Source organism: Gopherus evgoodei, chromosome 15 (assembly GCF_007399415.2).
Source record: "Gopherus evgoodei ecotype Sinaloan lineage chromosome 15, rGopEvg1_v1.p, whole genome shotgun sequence".
Taxonomy (NCBI): Eukaryota; Metazoa; Chordata; order Testudines; family Testudinidae; genus Gopherus; species Gopherus evgoodei.
Window position 1 is genome coordinate 10148059 of NC_044336.1, and position 17673 is coordinate 10165731.

Genomic DNA, 17673 nt, shown 5'->3' on the forward strand with positions numbered 1-17673 from the left:
AAGCTTGGGGTTAGCTGAGTCCTGCCTTCGCCAGAGAAGAGACTTATGAAGGACAAAGCGATTTCAATAAAAAGGAGAGAAAAAATAAGCAAGAGTGTTAGAAAGCCAACCATACAAAGGCATTCATACAAAACTATGGTTTCTACAGAACTAAAACCAAATATTGTTTGTTGGAGCTTCCTGTCTTTTACATGCAATTTTTCTGCAGTTTACCAACCATTTAATCATTATGATGTGTCCCACCTAAATGGATTTAAAAGACCATAAGCTAAACACGCATCTATACCATGCTTCACTCCACTTACACAGTAGATCATTACGCAGTGGTATAAACATGACAGTCCGTGGGAACAGACAAATGTGCTTGTTGGAGGGCACAAAAGTGACAAGAGTTGTGTTTGATAGCTCAGACGCTGAGGTAATGCTGAACGAAAGCAGTGGATACAAATACATGAATTGTAGCTTCAGGCTGGAGTAATATCAGGTGCATCTCTACACCCTGAGGGCTCAACTCCTACACTTTTTAAATCCCTCCCACTGAAACAGCCTCCTTCAGTTTCACTTAGCCATCAAGCACAGAACAGGTACTTCTCTCTCCGCACTGACAGCTACAGCTTAGCAACAGTGATCACCTTGAACACTTCAGCCATCTACGTATCTGGTGAGTACTTTTTTTAAACATAAATTCAATTTAAAAGAGTAATGGCAATCAGACTGACATCCAGTACAAAGTGATCAAAATGTATTCCCTCATCATTCTTTTAGCATTTATATTTCACTATCTCTGTAAGCAAAATAACTCCTCTTCTAGCAGGTGCACTTATTGCATAGAAGCTTTATGATAAAAACTTTAACAAAACTTTTTAAGTGAAATAATTATTTTATTTTGTGAGAAAGAAAAGGATTTTTTCTTCATTTTAGCTCCCATTGACTTTTTACGTTAATTACTATAATCTTCCAATGAAAATATTTTAAGCACCTGTTTACCAAGCACATTAACAACAACTTTAACTGTGGTATAATTATGACAAAAAAAATTTTAGTTATCAGATATTCTTTTGATTATTCTCTAACTACAAAATATTAATATTTTGACCAATTGAAAAAAATCGGTGTAAAATAAGATCTTGAGCACTTGTTTCAATTTTTTTTAAGCTTCTAGGAGGTATATTCTACACAGTATGAGAGAATACAGCTGTTTTATTAGTCACAATCATCTGTCTTTTTGCTTTATTAAAATGTACCATGATTAAGCACATGCAATGTAACAACTTCAGTTTTAAATTATTTAAATATGCACAGCGATTTATAAAAATGACTGAACTCAGTTTACTTTGATTAACTGAGGTCTGAAGCTATTAACCTTGTATTTACGCCACAGATTTGAGGTACTATCTTGTGCTTCCTGGCTGAGGTATTAATGCAGCCTTAAATTCTTCTCTCCCCAACCTCCCAGGTCCTATTCTATTTACCCACCAAACCACCCCTCTTCCTCCCAATCAACTAATAGTTGTGCTAACATTTATTTTTCAGTTGAAAAAGAACTGAAAGTCTAGGAGGGAGTGGCAGTTAATCACTGGAAAATCTCAACTGGAATAAAACTCACAAATCTTGTTCTTGCAACACGCAAGTTAGGTGACAATGGCATGTCCTTGAATTATGCAATAATGCCACATCACAATATTTTAATTATAGCATGCCCTTCAGAATGTTCCACCCCAATGAGTACTCCTGGTCAGTAAAATCAACATCAGCAAAAGGAATACTGCAACAACAACTGAACATATATATTAATGTGTATGACAAACTGTTACGCAACCTGTCATAGCAATGTCCTACAAAGAAAGATTATAATTACCACCACTGTTTGCAATAAAAGCAATTCTGAAACTACCTCTTCGGTAGATTAGACTTTTTAAATAACTTTTACCACTTAGAACCCCCATACCAACTACTGATAGTGACAAATTCACAATATCCTTTCTTGCAGGATTTGCTAGCATAGTATGAAAATAAGAGGCTGGTAACAGTTTTGTCTCTTTAAAAACCAGGACAAAAAACTTGTGGCCACCCAAAATTACAGACATCTAGGCTGAAGGGTAGGAATGAGAGGCTGTTATGCAAAAGTACAGTCTAGTACAGGGATATTCAACAGGCAGACCCATGGGCCAAATCCGAACCACCGGACGCTTTTGAACAGACCTATTTACTTATTATCATTATTGTGGTTTGAAAAATGTTTCTCTGGAGTCTGGACCTTGACCAAGAAATTTGGACCTTGACAAAAAAAAAATAATTGACTACCCCGGTTTGCATTAAAAGATCTACCATAGACAAGCAATTCATAAAAGGCCAATGAACCTTTCTGTTCTGGTTTCACTAAACAATAACCAAATGTATTTTCCCTTAAAAATACCAGTGAGGTTGGAAACTAGAGATAGGAGCTTTTTATAACAATGTGAATTTTAAAAATCAGATAACCACAGTAATAATGACAAAGTGTTATTTTAAAATTATGACTATTACTGAAGATTATGATAAATTTTAGATATCCCATTTGTATATTATTCAGATTCTAAGAAAAAACTAATTTTTTTCCCCATGAAAACATTGACAATGCTATTCTAATATTAAACAGTTTAACTTTTAATTTCCCCAGCACACAAACAACATATACTGCAGCTATGAGGTAATTATTTTTTCCATGTACTGCGCATACAGCAACTTTAAAAATTTACAGCTATTTTAGACCATCTAATATTTTTCCTAGCTGCATTTATTTTGTGAATAATTATTTTAAATTATGATATATATTCCTCTGCAAATACTGTTGGGTTTTACTTAGAGAATGGAACTAGATTTCTCAGTCTTTGCTGGGACCAGAAGCATTTTATTCTTGGCATTTTCAACCACAAGAGTTTTAGCTAGTGCTCCTCAGAGAAGCACTGCAAATAAGGAGAGGACAGACACAACAGGCAGACACTGGCCTAAAATTAAGAGGGGTGAAAACCTCAGAATAACCCTCAATGTACTTATTTGTTGCCTGAGGTGTCAGGGCATCTTCCTCTATAAGCACTACTAGCATCACACTGGGTAGGTAAGAATCACACTAGGGTAATATAAATTTTAAATAATGTATTTGTAAAGCTTTTATAGTTCTCACTCTTTTATACACACGTTGCAAAGACAGTGCCAACTTCTACAATCTGAATTTTTAGCTTTGAGAAGTTCAGCAATCCACTTACATGATTAAGAAAGGATAGTTAAAACATTATTCAAATTATTCCTGTTCAATAGGAAAAAAAACATACACAGAGGAAAGTATGAGAATTTACATTATTAATCAAAAGAGAAACTAATTATTAAACAAGAAAAACTAATTAACATTCTCTTTATAATAAATATTGTCATCTGAAATTAAAATACAAACTCAAACTGTTGACGTAAACTGCTCAAGTATGCATGCCCGGGGTAGTTTGTTTTGACAACACTATCTTCAAGCACAATTATTTCTGGTACTTTCAAGAAAGCACAAAGACTAACATGTCCAAACTGACAGGACCAAGTTATTATAAGCTCTCCACTTTAGTTATACATTAGTCAAAAATGCAGCAAACTTTATTTCAGTCAAAACAAGGGCAAATCACACAACTTTTTTTTTCCCATTTCTTATTTTAGCAAGAGCAATGCTTGCACATTTCATAGAGATTCTAGCTAAATTTCATTTGTCTGGCAATTTATTTTCTGTGTACTGAATTATAATTCTAACAAGTGACCGATACTGACAAAATCTTAACATGCTGGCATGTATTTTACTAACATCATGCTGAGATTACGAGGTTCTATGTCTGAAAAAAACACAAAGAGCTCTGAATTTTTTTTCCTGATGTAGAGAAATACATTAAAAATTACCATGCAATTACTGGTTTCTAGTTATTTAAATTGTTGTAAAGCTATATATTTAAATCACATACTTAATCAAGTGTTTGTAAGAATCAAAACCAAGCTTATTCTTACTCAAATCTAAACATAGCTTTTTTTCATAAAGTGCTGTTGAATTTATTCAAGCTGCCTTTAAGATTACAAATCTACTAAAAACAATAAATACTTAAATTTCTATGATAGCAAAACCACAAAATATATTTTATATAAGAACGTTTTTCTATAATTACTATACCTGTTCAAAAAAGCAGCAATTTTCTAGCTTTGCCTTCAGGTTTCAATATTAATGTCTTGCACATAAATTTTCTATTAATAAAGTGTCTGATTTGAGAAATGCAAGACATCTTGATACTTTAAATAAAATCTCAACAGCATGTAGTTACCAGTAATTATTTTCCTAAATCTAATATTTTAATACTTCTAATTCAATCTTTTATGCAAGTAAAGCTTTTAGAAAAATATCAAACTACACTAGTCACTCACAATTAGTATTCCTGAAGTTTCGGGTAACACAATAGATACAGTACGTGGTTTTGCAACAGTCATCATTTTGATAATGATGCTTATAGTTCGTGATGAAATCATCATTTTTTAGATCTCTGCCATAACACATCCTATAAAATCATGAGAACTTGACTCTGAGAGGTTCTCACGCCTTCAGAATCAGTGAACATACTGGAACAAGCTGATACAAGCCCTCCTGACTTATCTACCACGAAAATCGTCAGGCTATATAAAGTATCCACTTCTTTAGTTCTCTGAAAGAAGGCAAGTGGATCATACCCCTATAAATCAATGGCTGTCTGACACGTTTGTACCTGAATATTACATATTGTGTACGCACACACACACTCAATCCCCTCCTTACCCCCACAGTCCCCGACACAGATTAAGAATGTTAAATGTTAGTCAAGCAGACCATTCTGCTATTTGAGATTCTAATGCCCATGTCTTTTAATTGAATTAAGTCCCAAAATGGGAATTGGTTTTATTCTTGAGACAATAGCCAGTCTAACATACCCATTCAGACTGACTAGCTTTCAGACATTTGCTTAGACTGCCAGGAGATGCTACGCCAGGCAGGAGGGATTTTGGTTAGTCTTTGGAAAGATTGGGTCAGCTCTCAAGGGTGGAGCCAATTCCACTCTCCACCCTAACAACCCAGCTAGGGAAAAGAGGAGGAGGGATTACAGCTGGCCTAGCAGGCTTGCCCCATACCACCTGCTGCTGCCAGAACCTACCACTTGCCTTCTTCCCCCTCTTCTTTAACCCCTCCCTACAGCTCCCCCACCTATACTTTTTTGTCACATTTACCTTCTGAGTGAATGTTCCCTCAGCTTTCGTAAGAGCTTTTTTTTAGAGCATCTCTAAAAAAAAAAACAAAAAAGAAAAACAAAACAAAAAACAGGCCACTTTTTTAGGTGCCTAATTATGCACATGGATGCCTAACTTTAGGCAGCCAAGTCTGAAAACTTTGACTTCAGCTTTCTATGCACCCACTTGATATTACATATGGGTAGTACAGGTGCTCGACGCATTTCAAAGGGGAAAAAACTTCAGATGTGATCAGAAGAATGCATTCATTTTTTATTTAATTCTTGTGTGCCTGCATATTTGATTTTAATTTTTCTGTTACAGTTCCTGTACTATAAGTTACTGGAGTGTTGATTTTTCCCTAACATCTTGCAACAGAGGAGCTGGCTTCAAATCAAAATTTTCCTTTCTAATGTGAAGAAGAGATTCTTGAAACCTGAAAAACTTAAAACATCAACAGTTTGAAACTGAAGAAAACTGCAAAAATATTTTATAAAAGGAACATTAAACATAAGCATTAAAGCAGAAAAATGAGTCTTCTCAAAGAGCGTAAACCAAAGAAACCTCACTATATCCCAAGGCCTCCAGGAAAACCATTTAAATATAAGTGTTTTCAGTGCCCCTTTACTTGCAATGAGAAATCTCACCTTTTTAACCATATGAAGTACGGTCTCTGTAAAAACTCAATTACTTTAGTATCAGAGCAGGATAGAGTTATCAAGTGCCCAAAGTCCAGTTCCTTGGAGCCCAAACAGATCAATCAAATAGAACCAACAGCTAAATCAACTTCTAAATCTATCACAAACGGTCTATCAAATCTTGATTCTAAGCCCCAATATGCTTTTGCAAAAGATGATGCCAAGGAAAATGTAGAATTACAAAATCAGACAACAAATAAATCAGCTCAAGGGCAAAAGCTCGTAATACAGAAGGAATTAACTCCTGCCAGTACTACAGCAGAAAGTGTAATCAACATACAGCCTGGTTTGGATGGCATTGTAAGGCCCTCAGCTTTTGTTCCTGTAGGAGAGCACAGACATAGTAAAGGCCCAGAAACTAATGAGGTTCCTGAAATGATATCCCTGTCTAATTCAAACAACAAAAGCTTGCCTTTTCATGCAAAGTCTGCATTTCATGCTCCGAACCACCCATGGAAAACAGGTTCTACTTTTATCCCACCAGAATTTCCACATAAAATTTCTCCCACAAAAGGCTTTGGTCCCATTCCACCTTACATGCATACAATGATTCCAGAGTATTCACCCCCTTTTTATGAGCATGGACTGGCTATCTATGCACCTTACTTGCTTTCAAGTAACTCACCAGAGTGTGAAAACTCTGTGCTGTCTGTCTATGGGACCCAAGATCAACGACATTTTCTTCCCCACCCTGGATCACTCCCAAAGCCAATAAATCCATCATCATATGAGCATTACCGATTACTTCCACAATATCATTCCAGTCCTCCAATGCCATATGGATTTTGCAGACCAACAGATCCTCCATTTTATAGATTTCCACATGTAGCTGGTATTAGTAGAGATACAAGTTCTCATCTAATGGAGGAAACTACCTTGCTGTACCCAACTTCTTCAAGTCCATCTCAACAATACTCATTAAGCTCCCATAAAAAGCAGACTGATTATGAAAAAGAAATTGCACTGCTGCATGCCAAAAACCATTCAAAAGAAGACCCAAATGAAAGAGAGAATGCCAAAATGAGCCCCCGTGCAGGGAGTGCAGCAACAGGCTCACCTGGTAGACCCAGCCCAACTAACTTCACTCAGACAAGCCATGTTTGTGAAGGCCTGTTTGACCTCTCTAACAAATCATCTTCCACTGAAACTGGGAAGTATGACCAACAGGAAGAAAACTTCTCAGCCTTCAGACTTGCGAGGAAAAGCATAGATCAATCAACTCTACTTCAAAATGTGCAGAACCAGCAAGATCGAGATTCATCTATCAGGTAATAAAAAACTAACCTTTGCAAATTGCTTTAAGATTTACTAGGGGGAAACAAAGACAACTCTATTCATATTTTAAATGTCTAGTATATAAAATATTACACTGTTGGGATGTTTAAAAATATTATATGTATATCTATGCAAAATATAATACCAGCTCCCATAAAACCTGTAAGGACAGTGGTTACATAATAGAGCTTGCCAGCTTTCCTTAAATATATAACTTCATTGCTATCCGCATTTCCTGATACCTACTCTAAAGAAATATCTAGAACACTACCAAATCTGATATTAACTACAGTGATTTTCACATTTAAAGGGTGCCCAATGTAGTTAGAGTTCTGGTCAAACTATTCTCCTCCTTCTACCCCCCATCAGAAAATAAAAACTTAGTGAATTATGTTTTTTGTCTCTATTTCTTTCAGCATTCACGTCACTGGGGAAGATACATATGTTCAGACTGAAAGTCAAGCAAAGAATGAGGCCTCTCTGTCCAACACAGAGGACGACACAGGGATAACGCCGCTTAATCTTTCAAAGAAGCCTGACATACACACAGGAGTTGTTCATGAACACCTGTACAAAAATGCTTCCAAAATGGAAATTCAGAGTTTTATTGACTTGCAAGATATGCCTCTGAATCTCTCAGTGAAAGATTCCTACACCACCGTCAGCCTGAAAACTTCATTTCAGCATTCATCACATGGTGCTGGGACTGCCACCACTCCAAACAATGAAAATGAAAATTCTGAAGATGTATACAACACAATGAATCCTAACAGTGCCTGTGACAAGCCTTCTTTCACAGCACAGAGTACTGAAGTCCAAGATTTAAGAGTAATTGACAATTCTGATGAACAAAAACAAACAGCAGCTGTTGCTCTTTGTCAGCTAGCTGCATACAGTCCCAGTAAACTAAGACTGGACAACGAAGAGCAAAGTTCTCAAGACTGTAGTACTCCATGTACAGAGCCTACTCTCGGTTCTTCAGATACTCAGGATAATCACCGCAATCACAAAGCAAAAGGACAAAAAAGGACAAATCAAAAAGAATCAGCAAAAACACAGCAAGGGTCTAAAAGAGTAAGACCCAATGACTGCAGCAGAGTGCTTACTCTAAGAAAGAGAACACGAATATCATAATATTATTTCACTTGCTAATGTATTTCCTTTTACATCATGGAGCAACTGTAAAACTTATCTGCTAGATTATACAGTTTCTCCGTACTGACTTCTTTTTTTGTTTGTTTGGCTGACTTTTTGTTTTGGACCATAAGAAGCTATGTACAAACTACCATGTAAATAGAATGTGTTTATAATTTTGTACTAATGTTTTTAAGTAATTGAAATTTCCTATGTATAAACTCAGATTTTGATAAGTAACCTTTTGCATTCATAACTTAAGCCAATCAAAGTACATGAGATGGATGTTTTGGGGAATTGCAATATGGTAAAATACCCTTTTACATCTGCTTTTACTACAAGACAAACTTTAGAAACAATATACTGTTCATCATGTGCTGTCATAACATATTTAACTTAATTTTGTTGAATTAATCTAATTTTTTTTGCTCCTAGCAAATAATTTTTCTTTAGTTCTGCAGTAGTTTAAATTCAGCTTAAAATTTAAATTTGTTATTTAGACTTTAGTTTAAAAACTCTGTTTTGAATGTGAATATACTACAATGGTTGTACTGATGAAACATTCATAAATTTAAGATCTTGGGTACACACAAGCTTGCACCAGTTTAATTAAACCAATTCTGGTAAAATAGTGCAAATCCCTGCATGAGAACTTTTATTCCAGCTTCAGAGGCTTACTTTGGTTTAAATTAAACCTGTTCTTCATCAAATTAGTCCTGCAGGAGAACACAGACATAGCAAAGGCCCAGAAACCAACTTAGTCAGCTAAGAACAGATTTAAATGTAAATCAAAATAAGCCTCTCAAGTTGAAATATAAGTGCTCACACAGTGTTTGCACCAGTTTAACTGAAACAGTTTAAATTTACAGCTTGAATTAAACCAGTACAACTCTGCGTGCAGACAAGCCTTAAGGCTGGGATTTTCCAAGGAGTTAGGTGTCCAAATTCCATTTAAGATCAACAAGATTTAGGTACCTAACATCCCTAGGCTCCTTTGGAAATCCCAGCCTAAAAGGATAGTTGCGCCAATAATTTACTTACTTGGGGAAAACACTGCTGGTGAAGGTTTCAATATCAGTAAATACGTATCACTAATTCTGGAACTTAATGTGCTTTTGCAGACAAACTATTTTCTAATTCTATAATTGTGTATAAGAACTTCTCATTTTTCAAATAAAGCTATGTACTGTACTTTAATTACTAATTCCATATATGTTTATGATTAAGGAATAAATTGCCTCTGTTATTATTGTTGGTAAAGTGTGTTTTGCACAAAAAATAATCAATAGCAGATTAAACATAACTATTTGCTTTTGAGCTAGCAATTAAAGTAAATCATGGCCTAGTATATCAGTCACCTATCTTATTATATTAAGACGAGTTTCCTTCACTGGAAAGCTACAGGTGAATGAATCTGCATCCTGTACATCCCATCTATTTGGGAAATTACAGGCACTCCCTAAAATCCCACAAAGATGTTATCCAGACAAGCTTTGCCAAAGGTTTAACAAAAAACTGTACTACTTATGATTCATCAATAATCACGTTTGGACTTGTACAGCAGCTGCTAATGTTAACTGGTATTAAAAAATTGAAACTACCCTGTTTGAGTAAAACAAAGGAAGATCAATCAAACAATTTAAACCATAGGTACATCTTTCACATCAACTAACTACTCAGATACAGGAAAACTCCGTTTATACAAAAGACGCCAATGGCCATAAAATGCATTTAAAGAAGAACGGATGCTTTTCAATGCAACTGATGCACTTTGGGGGCATAATCTAATTTCCAGGTAATATGGTATTTTGAGATAAGATGGATTTGGCTAGGCAAGATTCTGCTAGATATAATATTAACTGAAGACTACATGAATTAGATGTTTGATAATTCTAACAACTGACTCTAATAACTTGGTTACTAATTTACATTCCTTTTTGGGGGAAAAAAAGATTTCCCACAGATTTTCAAACAGAATACCAATTTGAGTTTGAACAGAGGAACTAGGCCAATGAAAGCCAACTAGGCCAAGAGAAGAGGCCAATGAAATCCAATTGTCATGAACTCAGGCTATTTCTGAATATGGTGTAAGATACCTATAGTGTACCTAACTGTATAATATCAAATGATGGAGACAGTAGGGAGAATTTCTCCCTGACCCCAGCTGGTATTCAGTTTAATTCCTTGAAGTATGAAGATAAATGACAAGGGTTACTATATCCTTAGTACTGTACATACAATTGTTGCTAGAGTCCAATTTTTTTTTTTTAAGCAGGACTAAGCCAACTGCATCAATAATACACCAAGGCAGTGAGTTCCATAGATCAACTACACATTAGGTATGTCTACACAGCAATGCAAGCCCAAGTTTGAGCCCAGGCTAAAGCCTACCCTTGCATCCACACACCAACTGTGCTAATCTAGAGCTTGGACCTAGAGTCCAGGAATCCTGTATGGCTGGAGGGTCCAAGCCCATATTCAGTTTGGACCTAGGGTCCTGAGCCCTGTTGCTTTTCTCTGTGCATGCAACCCTGGTTAGACTCAGGTCCTGGAAGTTCTCCAGATGTATCCCAGAGTTACCGGCAGAATAGGAGCAGCGCTGCCAATGTTACTCAACCTAATGGTGGAGAGAATTCTCAGATTACATGGTAGTTCAGTTTAAAAAAAGTGTTCTCAAACTGCAGTCATTCTACTGAGACAGCCACCAATGGAGCTAACTATGCAGTTTATGTACTCATGTGCTCCTTATGGGCACCTGAATCCCATCAATAGCAGTAGCGTTTTCCAACAGTGCAACACATTCGTAGGACTAGAGTTTCGACACCGTGGCGGGTGAGACACAAGCTGCTAGGCACTCTGGAATAGGACTACTTTGACTCAGGTCTGGGCACTGCACCGTGGACACCAGAGCCCTAGACCTAGGGTTAAAATACAACGTAGATACTCAAGCCTATTGTTCCCTGACACAGACAGCTGATTCAAGTCCCACCAACCCTTGGGTTATATTGCTGTGTCAACATACCCAGAGATGCTTTTTAAGATTCCTTGTACCCATTTTCATGCCTGTGCAAGCTTGCTTGAAGACTTCTTCTCAAGTTCACTTAATGGAAAGGACAGACCTGAGCAACTGGCTGATCTCCTCCAGCCCATTCATTACTGACTCTTTTATATATTTTCATAGCCAAAATTCTTGTTTTTATAAAAACATGTTCTCTTACCACCATGCCTCCAAAATTCCCACTGCCCTTCTCAGGATCTCCTTCCACACTGAAAACAGTCTATTCTTACTCTATCTATTCTAATCCCAAGCCTTTTTAAAAAAAAATAAATCCATTTCAGGACTTCATCTTCCGCCCACCTATTACTCATTTTGCTTAATGGCCTTCTGTGAGGAACTTCACCAAAGGCCATTTTAAACTACACCCACCAGTTCTCCTTTACCTGTTTCAATTTTCAGTAGTGTTCTGAGTTGAAAGAGGCATGGTTCATACTTAGAGGTTAAATTCTAGTTTGCCCACTATATTCAGACTGATGTTTTATAACTAACTAGCTAAACTTTTCTCATTTTTTTTCTTGTTATTTAAAGCAAGATTTACCAACCTACAATTCCCCAAACCACCCTCAGCACTTTTGTTTACCGTAGCTGGGTACAATGTTGACCCACCTTCCTGAAGATTAGTTCTTTTCTAATGACAAGGTATATGTTTTTCGTAAGTAGAACAGATACTTCGCTCCGTAGATCATTAAAGCTCATGTATGAAATGTCTTCAGCTCAGGGTGGTGTCATTTATTTTCTCAAGTTATTCTACATCTTTAATATCCACCCACCCTAGATTGTGCCTTATCTTCAGTTCCTGTAAGGAGTCCTCTTTAAAGGCAACCTGGTGTAGTATAATACACAGGGGGTGAGACACAGGAACATTTTATGCATGCTACGAACTTCTGTATCAGATAAGCGATGGTGATTGCAGAATGTTGAGAAAGAGACAACAACCTACTAGACAGCAATAATGGGCAATTCAATTACTGGTATAAACTTACTGAATGTCATATCAGGACACGGTTTAGAGAAGTTATGTCTCCATATAATCAGCTATTGCTTCGTGGAACAGTTTGTTCTGAGCCCTAAAAGAGGAGAGGTTACTCTTGACTAGAGCTGGTTGAAATTCAAGATTTCCAATCCAGGAGAAATTTTGACATTTTGTCATTTTCTTTCATCCTAAATCAGAACAAAAAAAGTCAAAATTTTGAAATTTCCCATCACGTTGTTTTGACAAGATCAAAGTGTTTCATTGACAGTATATCAAAACAACAAAATCTAAATGAAGTGCTTCAGCCTTATATAAACAAAGCACTTGAGTGATTTTTCATGGCAAATTTTTCAACCAGCTCTTAAGTGTACTTTGCATCCTGATGTTTGAAACTGCAGTAGGTCAATGCACACTAGTGAACTTTTTATATAGCAGCAGAACAGTCTATATGGAGAGTTAGTGCACAGCACACTGACACAATGTAGATTTATATCCCAGCATGCACTTAGTCTGAGTCACCCACGAGTTGGTTCAGAAGTATGGTTGCACAAGCAGATCACAGTAGAAGTGGATGATGATACTCTTGAGCAATTCCATTCTTTACTCAACAAGTATTCACAGAAGGTGGGAAAGGATAGAAGCGTCTTTCTCCTCAAGGAACTGTATGCAGTGCATCTTGTCTCCCTCGCCTGTGCAGTATGCATACAGGGAGCTGCTTAAAGGGTTACTGAAGAGATACAGAATCTGATATTTTCAGTATGCTGATAAACATCCAGTGCTGTTGAGTTCCTGGCCCAATGTTTGGGGGAAAGTCGGGCATCAAGGAGAGCTAGCTGCCTGAAGCTTAATCCAGATAAGACTGAGATTGTGACATTGATTAGCTGGAAGAAGCAACTGGAAGATATGGAAATTAAAATCTCTCTTAATTGAGGATACATACCCTTCATTTGTGACTTATATTTGCAACCCAGAGGGTAGGACTGGGGCCTTAGTTGCTGTTAAATGATCCAAGAGCAGCAGTGTCCAGGATTTTTTTTTTTCCTAACCTGTGTCTACCTAGAGATTGTGACCATTTCTTTCAGATGTAGACCTTGCTACCATAAGCCACGCTTTTTTCATCTCAATACTGGATTACTGTAATGCACTCTTATACGGTAATACACCTTACATCAACATGGCACAACAAAGCAGCCCACTTATAAAGCAGGATTTTTTGTGAGAAAGCATGACTTCTGTGCAGCATATCCTGCACTGGCTGCCTTCAGGGTTGAGTTTGAAAACGTAGGTTTTGATCTACAAAGCCCTAAATGGAAAGGAGGGGAGGAAAAAGGGGTTGGTGTTGTTGTGAACCTGTTACAGGGCCCTGTAAAAGATTACCACTATATTATTTTATCAAGGTTCATTTTGAGGATATAGGTGTTCAATTGTTTAAATAAGAGTATCAGACAGAAATATAAAGACAACTATATCATAAGCAGGAATTGTGCAGGACAGTCATTACATTCTGAGATCACAAAATGTAGATGAGATGTGCAATCAAAGTAAACAGGTTGCTGCAAATCAATTTTTTTTTCTTTCCATCTTTCTTTACCCCTCAGAATGTCCATGGAAACAATCTGATGGTCAAAACCCCACAGATTAATACATATATAGCCCATGCATATTCAGATAAGATTTCCTGATGTTTGTACTGTTAACATCTATGTGGAGGAGGTATAACTGTCATCCCCACTTCATACATGTTGAAAGCTGAGGCTAAGAGGTAAAGTGACGCAGTTCAATGTCATACAGCAAATTACTGGCAGAGTCAGGATTCCAACCAACCACATTTGATTCCAAACTTCCTGGAACCCCTTAATTTACAGTTGACATTCTCCATATTATTACTGAAAAATGTTGCATTATCAGGCTATCAGATTCCAGATATAAAAAGTTTAAGACTCCAATTATGTAAGGACTTACAAACATGCTTAACTTTTTCAGTTCAATGGTGCTATTCATGTACCTAATGTTAACCATAATATATAAATTTGCAGGACTGGGGCCAAAGTAATTAGGTAGTGGTGTCAGCAGAAAGATATCTGCATGATACCAAGATTTTCTGCGTAGGAGGAAAACCTCAAATTATACAGAAATTAAAAAAAGGAGGCTCTGTCAATTTATGATAAGTGAACTATTTTAAGCAATGATACCCTTATTTAATGATATTTTAATTCCTGACTTATACAGCTTTGGCCTTTGCCATTTCATGGAGCCAGAGAATGAAGAGGAGCAGTACTGAAATAAAAAGATTATAAAGAATCAATAGATTTTTCAAAATAGGACAAAAGATTGAGACCATGAAGCTTTCACTGATGTGATACTGGAGCTTTTCTATACATATACTATGTATGGCTTTGAAAATTAACACTTTGTCCACTCTGTCTCAATCATTTCAACTATATGGCAAATTACTTGAGTAGTGAGGCAAGACAATCATTTCAAGTCAGTCCTCTACTCTAAGCAACTAAAACCAAAGTCTGGTGCCTGGAAATTTAGGCGAGTGCACAAAAATTGGTTAATGTACAAAAGTAGACAAGCTTTTCTATTCAGCCTTACCTTTTTCCAGTACAAATACTTCAACAACATCTGATAATCATTTTTCAGCTGCTGGGTGGGAGCAGGTTGTTTCATTCTCGGGGGGGGGGGGGGGGGAGAGTGGGGGAAGGGGCAGTTTGTTTCAATTTGTAATTTACATTTTCCTATATATAAACTCTGCCAAATTTCTTTACAACAACACTTGGTAGATTAGAAGAATTTGTACTTTTTAGTAGTTAAAATACACACAAACAAAAAGAGCGTCCTTATCTCAAAGTGCTTACAATCTAAATACCCTTGTGGTATTAGATTTTTAAGCACATAGACTCTTGCACTCTGCCCTGTCCCATGGTGCCCAAAAAATTCTTGCAACTATTACTGTGTATGAAATTCATGCAAAGATATTTCTACAAAATAACTAATGCCAATGTTACTGATTGCAGCAGTCATATAATAACTAACAAATAACTAAAATTCTAATTTATACCAGGGTTTTCAATTCTGATTTAGTACAGATTAATGCAAACTCTCAACCTAAATATGCAAGTTAACATTCAATTAGTTAACTTGTGTATACACATAATTGAAAAGTAGAATAAATACAACAGACATATAGTATATAAAACTATTATATATAGTCACATTAATAAATTCTAGTAAATATTTGGGAGAGTAAATTTATTTATTTAGTTTTAAAGGAACACCCAAGACAATGAATTCTATTGACAAAGATGTCTTAAATGTCTTTCATGGATATGTTGCTACAGCCATTACTAGTCCCACTTATGTCAGTGAATACAAGTCCCTTGCCAAATACACAACTCCCATGCTATTGTATAGTATTACTATGAAGACTTATTGAGGTTCAAGAAACTTACCATCTGCGATTCGGGAAGGGAGTAACAACCCTCTCCTGCCTAATTCAGCCAGAGCCAGACATCCGCCATGCCAAGAATTGTCCGTTTCCTGGAAACTAATTTTAGAACACAGAAACACTGTTCAGTATAACTTGAGCTTTCCAGGTTTCATCATGTGTAATCCAAATCATTATTTGTCTACTGCAGTTTGTATTCACAGTACTAGAGTAGACTTTTTTTTTTTTTTTTAAATACAGGAATCACTGCATACATTTTTTTTTAATGTTTGTTCTTTCCTACCTTAACTACTGTGTTAATTGTGCAACTGTTAGCCTGAATAAATAACATTGTGCTTAAACCATTTATTGATATACTCACCCTCAGATACAAATAAAAGTTCAACTTCAGATACTCGTGCCAATTATGATCAAATCTCATAATCAAAAAGAAAACTATTTTCAGTAACCTGGTGTATGACAAAAACCAGGAGCATAAAATGGCTAGGTGGTACAATGTCTTAATAAAAACAAACAATGAGGAGTCCATGATTAACGGATTTATTTGGGCATAAGCTTTCATGGGTAAAAAACCACTTCTTCAGCATCTAAAGCAGCATTTTTTTTACCCACAAAAGCTTATGCCCAAATAAATCTGCTAGTCTTTAACGTGCCATTGGACTGCTCGTTGTTTTTGTGGATACAGACTAAATTGGCTACCCCTCTGATACTTGAGTGTGATAATGTAATGGCATTCTATTTCCAGAACAAACAAGTGCTTGTCTACATCTAAAGTAAAATATGAGAGTGTGGACTTCACACTAATCCATAGTGGATTTTTATCCACACAAAAAACATTGAACAAATTGGTGTGACCTGCAGTGGCTGATAATTAAGATCTAGAACAAGAATAGCAGAAATGGTTCAAGATTTAGGCACGTTTGCAGAGATGGCAGAAACAAAATATTGGGGAGGGGGGCTGGCTTGTACAATGCATCATCATATTCACACGAACATTTTATTTTGTATTAAATTAATAAGAAAGAAAACCTAAAAACAATGATACCAGCGAGAATTCTAAAATTTTCATTAGAAATCCTACAAAATTTAAGATCCTCTAGGATCTTCAGTACATTCACTTTTAATGTTTTGTAATAGTACGATATTTACAAAGTGTAGTTTCTTTGAATGACACAAATCAGAGCATAAATCTAATTTTTTAAAACAAAAAAAAAAATGCAGTTATAGCCAGGATTAGAATACGCATTCTGGCTGAGATTGTCAAAGGTGCCCCAGGGAGTTGGGCACCCTGGCCTCCTCTGCAAATCCCAGCACCTCAGTACAGGTAAATAAATATCTGCATTACTCAGTGCTTTCAAATAAATACAAAAGTATTCATTACAAGTATCTTCAATCAGTAACAACTCAAATACTTAAATTAGGCATAGAAAATGCGGATTACGGATCCCTATCAAAAATCCCACCACCACTATCATTCATCTCAAACATGTCTGAAAAACAAACTATAAGGTAGGTCCCTTTTAAAGTCATGTGTTGAAATATATTTTATCATATATCTGTGCAGTTTCAGAAAATATCTACAGATTATCTAAGCATTTATTTTGACCTAGTTTTGTTTAATTTTTTCTTATTATTCATAACATTTCAAAATGACCCATTTTATATCTGGCAATAACTGGCATAAAATTTATAAAAGAGTAGGGCCAACCAAAATACAAAATTAAAATCAAAATCCCTATTGGTATTCATTTTTTTTAGGTGAAATTCTGTGCAAAATTCACAGCAGATTTCTATTTTCCTTGCCTACAATACATCCTATTAGTGTCTG

General features: G+C 36.1%; 2 protein-coding genes across 10 annotated transcripts in view; one reads left to right on the top strand and one right to left on the bottom strand.

The window, feature by feature from the left end:
- TBCD (tubulin folding cofactor D) overlaps positions 1-17673 on the bottom strand; it is a 228936-nt gene that overhangs the window by 163401 nt on the left and 47862 nt on the right. For all 9 annotated transcript variants that reach the window (XM_030534204.1, XM_030534199.1, XM_030534201.1 and 6 more), the window contains one exon: positions 15850-15944. In XM_030534204.1, the coding sequence (XP_030390064.1) occupies positions 15850-15944 (95 nt within the window). The remainder of the gene's footprint in view (positions 1-15849; positions 15945-17673) is intronic.
- On the top strand, positions 577-9645 carry ZNF750 (zinc finger protein 750). Its single transcript, XM_030534208.1, has 3 exons — positions 577-661; positions 5581-7222; positions 7646-9645. The coding sequence occupies exons 2-3, from the start codon at positions 5787-5789 to the stop codon at positions 8361-8363; spliced, it is 2154 nt and encodes a 717-aa protein (XP_030390068.1). The 5' UTR covers positions 577-661; positions 5581-5786; the 3' UTR covers positions 8364-9645.